This window comes from Plectropomus leopardus, chromosome 2 (genome assembly GCF_008729295.1).
Source record: "Plectropomus leopardus isolate mb chromosome 2, YSFRI_Pleo_2.0, whole genome shotgun sequence".
In the NCBI taxonomy this organism is placed as follows: Eukaryota; Metazoa; Chordata; class Actinopteri; order Perciformes; family Serranidae; genus Plectropomus; species Plectropomus leopardus.
The window spans coordinates 18,129,384-18,139,341 of NC_056464.1; the positions used below are offsets into that span (position 1 = coordinate 18,129,384).

Here is a 9,958-nt window from a genome sequence, read left to right on the forward strand (position 1 = left end):
TATTTTTTAGTTTACACTTTTTCGCTCCCAAATTGTACCATGTTCATAAATTTAGAGACAATCGAAACAGCGGGGGAAATGAAACTCTGTCCGTTTCGATTGTCTCTAAATTTAAGAACATGGTACAATTTGGGAGCGATAAAGTGTAACCTAAAAAATATGTTAGGGGGAGACTTAAGAAATAACAGAATAGCAGTCAGTGCAATGTGCTTGAATAAAACAACATAATTGGGTCATTTATCTGATACTTCCGTGAAATCTTATAGGGTCTTATTTATTTCACCCACTTGGTCCAAAACTTAATGAACACATTAGGAGTCAACAGATAATATGTCTGGACAATTATTGGGGCCATTATTTGGCATTTTGATGATTATCTGTATCTGCAGTTTATTTTAATGATCGATGAAAAATTTAATCAATTAAAAGGTGCAAAGAAAGTGTCAACATAGAAAGAACTTTTACTTTGTAGTTATTTTTATTAATTTTCATTTACATTTTCACTTGACTTTATATTGTATATGATGTTGAAAGTTTCAACATCATATTGATGTTTGACATTTGCTAAAGGCATTTAATCAAAGTTTTGTGTTGGAGTTTGTTATATTCCAAATTCTAAATATTAACAGAAAGATTTTCAGTTTTATTGTAAATGGATATCTGTTCCAAATAATGGTTATCTGTCTCATTAACTACAAATAAATGGTATCAGCCCTGAAAAACCAATATCGGTTAACCTCACTAGAACACATTTTTTTCAAGATGAAGCTACAAAGTAACCGTTTTCATAACATAAGTATAATTTACTATATCTATCCACTCCTGTAATGTGAGGGATTCAGAGAATAACAACCTTTTGAGGGCTTTTTTGCTAACAGATATCAAAATACCAAACATATATTATCTGTACACTTTGCCTAAAAAAATCAGTCAGAAAAAAAAACAATGTGGAATATACATCACTATATTTTTAAAATGAAAAGCCTAACTAAAAAATAATGTATGATAAGACTTAATGAATTCCACACCGTGTAAATTTACACATTACTGCAGCATGCAAATTAGATTAAATATTAAAAAAAATGTTGTACACTATATACACACATTCACTTATACAGATACTGTACATCCATGACTAATAGTTGCATAGTTGGAACCGTGAAAACTAACAATCAATCACTTACACTAAGAGAAGATATTTTTATTAAGATTTATTACTTGTTAGCATTAATGAGCGTTCCACTACTTTTGGCAGAGACTAGAAATTACACTACACTTTTTTTTTTTAATTAAATAATTCAATTACAATTACTGAAATTTACATGAGCTCATTGCTTTTGTCTTAATATCAGCAGAAAAACACAGCATGTTCCCCAGATTTTTTCTCATGTTCTCATCTAAAGTCATCTAACCTTCAGCAGTGCAACAAATGAGATCGATCAATTAATAATCACCATGAGACTGTCACAGAACACCATAGCGGACAGTTCAGGTATTTTGAGGCTTGCTCTCATGAAAATATAAATGTAATTTTTCTTCAGGAACAAATAATATGGTCGTGAGTTGTAGTCTGTACACAGGTAGAAGAACTTAATCCGCATCAAAACATATCTATTGTGTTGAATTGTTCCACTACTTACTTTTCATCACAGTGATAATGAGTCCAATCAAAGGTAAAATTTGACATCTTGTCCCACACTGTGCCAAAGCTACACTAAAATAATAAAGCTTAATGTGTCCATTAATAAGTGACCAGAAGCAGATATTTACAAGAAACACAAAAGTTACTTAAATTCAGTAATTTGACAATTCAATTGTTCAACAATTCAACTAGTTTTGAGAAAAGTAAATATGACTAATTACTGATTTCGAATAACTTGCACAACACTGATTATTACATGCACATTTAAAAAAATACCATCACACCATCCAATTTTTAAATAATTTTTAATTTAGTTTTTTGCCCCAAGATATTATTTGCCATTCACAGCTCTGTTTTACACAATCTGCTACTTCCTACCTTTGTGTGTCCAAATCTATACTGGTTGTGGTCGATATCCAGGGAGGCCAGCAGCTTCTCTGCAGCTTTCCTGCTGTCCATAAATTTATCATCTGGGATGGCATGGGGGTGCAGGATGCGGTAGCTGAATGGATGGATAAAAGGAGTGTTTTAGGACAGATTATCACTGTGGGCCCATGCCACCATGTAACAAAGTGATCTGACGAGATCTGTACCGCTGTTTGAATTCAGCGTAGAGGATGCGGTTGGGGAAGCCTTTCCTGCAGATCCTGATGCCTTCCAGCACACCATTACAGCGCAGCTGGTGCAGCACCATGAATGCATCCATGATCCCTGCACAGAACAAGTTTCAAAGATGAGCCATATTTTGTTTAGCTCCTGATGATGTGCATGAGTGTGCTGCGCATTACCTGGAGTCTTGGTCTCATTAGGGATGATGCAGCGAACAAAGTGAGGCTGGGTGCTGCGGAGGTTGGTCATCAGCTTATTCAGGTTTTCCTGTAGGGAAGGAGAAACATAAATCAAGTTAAATGATAAAAAACAAACTCATTGCAAAAAATTAAATCTTGATGTGAAATGTTTTATTCTGCATGACTTTTTGCTCCTCACACGTGAAAATCCTTGATGTAAAGGCGAGCGGAGCCAGCACAGACTTAAAGTGATGTTCATGTGATCATTGCCCTAAACATCACTGCAAGTCTTAACTGCCTCCGTCCCAGCTGTCCAATGATGCCCACAATTTCTTGCACTACACAAAGATCTGAAAGATATTTGGAAAAACCTCTGTCTGCATTCACCTGCATCAGTAACAGACCATTTCACCCTCTGATGTCAGTCTCACCTTGTGAAGCTGAGACACGGTCTGGAAAGAGGCTGCCTTCTTCCTCTTTTCTTTGCCACCAGCCTTGTGCTCGGGCACTGCGAGGCAATTAGCAGAGTGATTAATTTAAACTCCTATATGCTACCATCTTATGTCAGAATCCTGGTAACTGTACCTGAGTCTGAGGCGATATAATTCTCATACAGAGAAGCTAGCAGCTTGTTGGAAGACTTCCGGAAACACGCCACCACCGTCTCGTTCAGCGGGTCTTTATTTTTGTCCAGCCAGCCAATAATGTTGTACGGTACCTAGAAAGAAACAGCAGGGGTACCCCTGTTATAACTGAATTCTGTTTGTCAGAATTAATTTTTTAAGACTATCTCAGAGCACACTTACCACTCCGGCATAGTGCACCAGCTCAAAATGCGCCTCGTACTTGCGCTTCTTGTCTGGCCGTGGTTTTTGGAAATTAGGTGACTTGCCAATGTGATTATCATACATCTTGGCTTTAAAGCTGCTGTCTGTAGCCTTTGGGAACATGCACTCCTCTTCAAGGATGGACATGATGCCCAGAGGCTGGAGAAAGAGCAGAGTGTTAAATAAGTCTCCATGAAACTAATGTATGATTCAACTTTATCCATTGTAGATAAAAAAAAATTCTTTACCTTTTCAATGAGATCAATGCAAGCTTGGAGGTCCAGCCCGAAGTCAATAAAGGTCCATTCGATGCCCTCCCTCCTGTACTCCTCCTGCTCCAGGATGAACATGTGGTGGTTGAAAAACTGTTGCAGTTTCTCATTTGTGAAGTTGATGCACAGCTGCTCAAAGCTGTTGTACTGCAATGAGAGAGTAACAGGTGTTCATGGAAAGCATTAGAAGTGAACAGCATGAAAAACATGTCACGGACATTCGTCTTGCCGTAGAGCAAATTCATCAAAACAAGAAAGACTGAGGCACAAATAAAATACCATGGCCATGGAAACAGAAAATGACTGATGGTAATTTGTTCTGAAAAATAACTGCAGTATGGATCAACTTACTTCAAAGATTTCAAACCCAGCGATGTCCAGGACTCCTATGAAGTACTGGCGAGGCAGGGAGGTGTACAGGGTGCGGTTAATTCGTCCCACAAGCCATTTGAACATGCGGTCATATGTGGCTTTAGCCAGAGCACCAACGGCGTAGTTAACCTACAACACCCACGCACACACACGGGAGGAATACAGCTGTCATTCACATGAATAGTTTCTGTTGCTTAGATACCAGATTCTACTGTGTGAAGTGGTGAGCGTATTGATCGACGGGAAGAAGCCGTCCCTCATCAGCACACTAGTAATCCAGCAGAATGAAGTGAAGCTGAACACGCTGAATTTTTTTCTGCATTTCAAACTACAGTTCTGCTTTCATGTGTTTGATTTGTTGCACCTCATTTTTCAACTTTAAATCACAGAAAAATGACCTCACTCCTTTTTATTCAGATTATTAAATCAAACAAAACAGACAAATCTCCTCACCTGTTCGACATTCTGTCCCTTCACAACATATTCATTTCCCACCTTCACCCGTGGGTGCAGGAGGCCCTTGATGAGGTCAGCTGAACTGACGCCCATCAGGTATGAGGCCTTGTCCGCACCTGGTGACCAAACAGGACAAAAAAAAAATCTGAAATTTTCTTTTAGGGAACAGTGTGCAGGATTTACTGGCATCTAGCAGTGAGGCTGCTAAATTAAAACTTCTCCCGTGTGCCAGGCATGTAGAAGAATTACAGTGGCCAACGTAAGAACGTGAATGACCTTCAATAGAGCCAGTGATCAATTTGCACAGTCTGGGCTACTGTAGAACAACAAGTCGAGCGCTGTGGGAGAGGACTCACTCCATAAGCAGATATAAATATTCGAAGGTAATGAAAACAAAATTATTTTTATTTTTAGGTGATAAAAAAGTAATAAAAACAGGAATATTAAGTATAATTTTTAACAATATAGCCCCTAAATCCTTCACACTGGACCTTTAAATCAAATGGTTGTTTGTGCGAGAAGTCTTTATTACTGGTTCTTACTTTCAGTGCCATCAGTCTCCGCCTGCTCCTCACGCTGCTTTTGCTTGAACTTCATGTTGCCGAAGTGCATGATGGCTCCAACTATTTTATAGCAGCCATACTTCTCGTCGGCCAGGAAGCCGAGGATGTCCATAGCGTGCTGTAAAAAAGCCGGGATAAATCATCTCACTACTTCACAAACCTATGTCTAATCTAAATCAATGCGCTCTATTAAAAAACAGCTGGATTTCTCCCCATCTGGACAAAGTAAAAGCTCTCACGTCAGTGGCCATCAGCTCCTGTCCGTCATCCATGTTCTCCACGGTGGTCACACCCTGGGAGCAGAAGTGGTAGTCGTACGGGTTGGAGGACACCAGCAGCATGTCTGGAACAAAGAGCGCACAGGATCATCCCGCAGTCCTGCAGTAATTTGTAAATAAATATCAAAACCAGCCAGAACGACTCACCTAACAGTTCGGGTTTCTTCTGCGACATGATCTGGTAGTAGATGTGGTAGCTCCTCTCACCGGGCTGCTGAAATATGACTCTGGATTTTTCCAGAAGATCTGACGGGCAGAAATGAGAGTAGCATGTTAGACATGGGAACAAGAAGAAGAAAACTGATGATGATGGATACAATAATTGACGATATACTCACATATATCGATATCAGCCGAGGCTAGTTTGCCTGTAGGTCCAAAGTGGATCCTGATGAACTTGCCCTGTGGGGAAAATATCTTTCAAATGCTCCAGAAATCCAATCCAGTTCAATTTAAATACACAATTTTCTAATGGATCCTTAAAAAGTCTTAAAAGGCATTGACAAATTTATGCTAAAAACAAGGTCTTAACGTGTATTAAAATGTCTTAAATCATTTTTTCAAAGTCTTAAAAATGCTAAGACATGGAAAGTAAGATTTTATGAATCATTTTTATCTAGCCTTGTATTGTAAAATCTCAACAAAAAAAAATCTCATCTATTTTTTTATTTATTTTTTTCCTCCTTAATTAATTAATTAATTAATTAATTTGCAAAATTGGTCTTAAATGTATTCCTAAAGGCATTTACAAGGTTTTAAATCTAACTTGATTTAAGCTTTAGAAACCCTGATACAGTATTCTACATAAGGGCGATTTACGGGTACTCACAAAACGGGATGAGTTGTCATTTCTTAGCGTTTTGGCGTTACCAAACGCCTCCATGGCAGGGTTTGCCTCAATGATCTGATCCTCCAGAGTCCCCTGGGAGAGAAAATGAAAGTTAAGCTGTAAAGATGCCCAGAGACAATGTTTTTTAAATCACTGTTAAACATAATGTAGCTGCATTGTGTTTTTCTGCAGCTTAAACTCACCCCTGTTTTGGTGGCAGGACCTTGCTGTAAAAAAATAAAACGAGAAACCTGTGAGTGTCCCATCATATAAAGCATGATTGAATAAAGCTCTCACAAGCAAAGGGAAACATCATAACCAACTGGAAAATTAGATAGTGGTTGTTAAAGCTGTGATAAAAAAAAAATAAAAACCCAACAACAATGGCCACCTTGTTTTATATGATGAAGTGTGGTGCACGCAGGGGAGAAAAAGGAAAAACAAAACACAGAAAATTCAAAAGCAAAACTCAAAGCAAGGGGAAAGATAATGGAAAAATTGGAGCCAAAAAAAAGAAATGAGATGGAAAGGGAAAAATAAAAAGTTAAAAACCAGTAAGAAAGAGTAAAGTGGCTGGAAAGGGCTACACAACACATGAGGGTAAAGACTCAGACATGAATGTAATCACATTCACCATTTTTACAGTGAGAAAAATGTATGGACATGGTTTAAAGGGGATACACTGAAGGAATCCTGGGACCAAAAAAATAAAAATAAAAAAATATGAAGAAAATAAAAATAAAATACAGGAAAAAAAGCTGGGAAACCAAAATGTTGCCACATCAGCCTTACTCCTTTTTTGGCAGTTGTTTCCCCAAGAGCTGCCACAATGGCAAAATACTGAATGACACGTTTCGTGTTGACAGTTTTGCCAGCACCGGATTCTCCGCTATAGGAGTGTGAAAAAATAACAAAGTGTACAAACAACAAGTAAAAACTGGTGGTCACAAAACTGGTAAAGGCGGTGTAAATTACAATAATTACACATCTTGTTACAAAAAGAAAAAAGTGAAGAACAGATTTATGCAAAGCCAAAAACTTTGAAGGAAAAAATATAAAATCTTTCAAGTGGCTGTTTGTGAATGGCCTATGTGTTATGTGGTTGTTTATACAGTTAAAAGTCTGTTTCTTCTCTAATTTGTGAAAAGACAAAAAAAAAAAAAAACCCAAAACAAAACATTAATTTGAATTTACAACTTACGTGATGAGCATGGACTGGTTCTCCCGATCTGAGGAAGAGAACATACATATGACAGATGAGTATGCACAAAAGAAACTCCTTGTTTTAACTTTAAAAAGTTAGTGTACGGGTTGCCTTAAAAATTTAAGCTGACTGCACTTGAGTAGTCATTTTGAAACTAAATAATTTAGGTACACCTGAATTAAGATAAAGTTTATATCACCAGAAAAGTTTATTTGCTTTGAATCATGACAAAACTCATCTCTTAAATCTAGTTTCTGGGCTGCTTTAAAATTTTAAGTTGACAGAACTTAAATCATAATTTTGTAATGATTCAAAACAAATAAACTTTTCCAGCTAAATAAATTTGATCTTAATTCAGTTGTACTTAAAACCTTTAGTTTACATACACTAAAGTATTTAAGTACAGCTGAATTATGATCAGGTTTATTTGACTAGAAAGGGTTTTTTTTCTGTTTTGAATCATGAAAGAAAACTACCTCTATTTATTTTCACTTTAAATAGTAAGTGTCCGGGCTGCACTTAAATTTTAAAGTTGACTGAACTTAAAAGAAAACTTTTCTTTTTACACTTTGCACACTTAAATTCAGAGCATTTATATTTAGTATTTGTATGAATGTCCTGATGTGTATGCATGTTGTTATAATATTTTAGGGTACACTCACTGCGCAGCATGTCATTATATGCACTGTCTGCGATTGAGTAGATGTGTGGCGGTGCCTCAGAGCGGCGTTTGCCTTTGTAGGCAGCAACCACTGGGGCTGTGTAGACGGGCAGCCATTTGTATGGATTCACCGTCACACAGAAGAGCCCGGAGTAGGTCTGAGGAGACAAGACATAACCCACTGTGATGCATCACCTAAAGGCAAAGTGACCCGTTGTGCTACTGACAGGTTGACATTGCTCTGTAACTCTGTAATTTAATCTGGGTAATGATGCCTCTTAAGGGAACATGGAAACATGTGAGAGGGCAAGTACCGTCGGTCCATAAAGGGAGACTCACATAGATCATCCAGGCAGAGTAGCGTTTGCGCAGGTTGAACAGCACAGACGCCTCATTGAGGTGTGTCAGCATGGCCATGTCTTCGATCATGTCATACTTTGGAGGGTTCATCTGCTGGAGGTCAGAGTCCTTCACTGTCAGGGTCTAAAGGGGATGGACGCAGGCAGACATGAGGTCGAGAACATGGGCTTATACTAAAGTGCTGAACAAGAGCTATAATAGTCTAGGTTTTCATTCATTACTGCGTGTAGAGGAATGATCACTTACTCTCCCATCTTTGGTTTCAACAGTAACTTTGTCACCATTGCGCTCCTTGATCTCAATCTCAATGTATGCCTCTTTTTCATCAGGGATCCAGGCTCGCTTCTTACCTGACAGCACAGCAGAGGGTGTGCAGTGAGTGGAAGGATGACGTGAAGCAGCAAAACTCTCGTAGTACAAACGTTTGTGGACAATTTAAAATATACTACATATATGTTTGTACAGAAATGCACCAAATCATCACCAAATAAAAGAAAGTACTACACAAAACAGTTTATGTGGCAAGAATACTCATATCAGCAAGTGTGTCATTGTGGAAATTGGTCCAAAGCTTTACTTACATAGACTTTTCAAAAAACAAGTTCACAATTAAATAGTGTTAAATTGTGACATTTTACTCTCATAAAAGACTAAATATTATCATATATATTTATGCATCTTTCCAGACTTTTAATTGTCTCCTTAAAAACTCTGCAACAAATGCAGCTGCAATAACAAGCAGCAATTTCACACAATCGGCAGAATTTTCCCTTATTTAAAAACAGATACGAATGATTGAATCAAAAACTGAATTAATTTCTTAAATATGAATTGCACTATAAAGTTCCGCTTCTTTAAACTCTCCTTATTAGGCCTACCGTCAAAAGGGACGGTGTGCGCCGCCATCAGCTCCAGGTCCGTTTTGCGTAAAAACGGTGCAGCCTCCCCGAAGTCCTTCATGTCATAGCGCGACATGTTGGCAGCTCCTCGCCGGCCCCAAAAACCGGGCACACCAGTGAGACAGAGGAGATGAGGAATTCCTTTGGTGAGAAAGCAAAGCTGTGCGTTAGGGTCAGTGGTTCTTTACATGTTACAGCTGTTGTTTTTCATACTTCAGCCTTCCATGAAATCACTGCTTGTGCGTAAAAGGCGCAAATCCACTATCGCCAAGTGAGAACAAAAATAAAGAAACCTACAGCGCGTTAACTGACACGTGCCAGCAAAAGTAAACAGCATTAATACACTGCTGTGACTGAAATGAATACTCTACAAGTCCCTTTAAAAGGCAGCCGACGCGCCTAAAATGTGATCAACCTACCAAACAAAGGCAAAAAGTTGTCCACTGACCTTAGGACCACCACAACGAAATAACAGCCTGTGGAGATGTGCCCCCCTTTATACTGTGTTTCTCAAGGTCACGGTCAGTGGACATTTGTCCCTCATTAGCATATGCCACCTCCTCCGGCGCCTATTGGTGCTGAGCGCCTGTCTCAATTGACACAAAAGGAAAGCTACGTTTTTGTCATTGCGCTAAACCCAAGCCGGCTATTTTTGTATCCCAGTTATTTCATGCACTGTACACACTGCAAGGGAGTGGGACAGAGTTGCATTTAGAGCATCCCTGTGGGGGGGAATTTTTTCACTCTGTAGATTTTGAAGGGCATCATTGCCTAAACCAGGACACTGATTTGTGTCCACACCTAAAA

General features: G+C 38.6%; 1 protein-coding gene across 1 annotated transcript in view; it reads right to left on the reverse strand.

The window, feature by feature from the left end:
* The window catches only part of myh7ba (myosin, heavy chain 7B, cardiac muscle, beta a), a 52,176-nt gene extending 42,575 nt beyond the window's left edge, over positions 1-9,601 (reverse strand). The window contains exons 1-22 of the mRNA XM_042503341.1: positions 9,571-9,601; positions 9,131-9,292; positions 8,499-8,602; positions 8,232-8,375; positions 7,894-8,050; positions 7,229-7,256; positions 6,820-6,916; positions 6,231-6,254; positions 6,028-6,120; positions 5,537-5,600; positions 5,346-5,444; positions 5,160-5,263; positions 4,900-5,038; positions 4,355-4,473; positions 3,881-4,030; positions 3,506-3,676; positions 3,237-3,416; positions 3,016-3,148; positions 2,862-2,938; positions 2,431-2,518; positions 2,236-2,353; positions 1,989-2,144 (exon numbers count right to left, since the gene is read on the reverse strand). Of these exons, the coding sequence (XP_042359275.1) occupies positions 1,989-2,144; positions 2,236-2,353; positions 2,431-2,518; positions 2,862-2,938; positions 3,016-3,148; positions 3,237-3,416; positions 3,506-3,676; positions 3,881-4,030; positions 4,355-4,473; positions 4,900-5,038; positions 5,160-5,263; positions 5,346-5,444; positions 5,537-5,600; positions 6,028-6,120; positions 6,231-6,254; positions 6,820-6,916; positions 7,229-7,256; positions 7,894-8,050; positions 8,232-8,375; positions 8,499-8,602; positions 9,131-9,227 (2,342 nt within the window). The 5' untranslated portion in view covers positions 9,228-9,292; positions 9,571-9,601. The remainder of the gene's footprint in view (positions 1-1,988; positions 2,145-2,235; positions 2,354-2,430; positions 2,519-2,861; positions 2,939-3,015; positions 3,149-3,236; positions 3,417-3,505; positions 3,677-3,880; positions 4,031-4,354; positions 4,474-4,899; positions 5,039-5,159; positions 5,264-5,345; positions 5,445-5,536; positions 5,601-6,027; positions 6,121-6,230; positions 6,255-6,819; positions 6,917-7,228; positions 7,257-7,893; positions 8,051-8,231; positions 8,376-8,498; positions 8,603-9,130; positions 9,293-9,570) is intronic.
* Between the last annotated feature and the right edge of the window lie 357 nt (positions 9,602-9,958).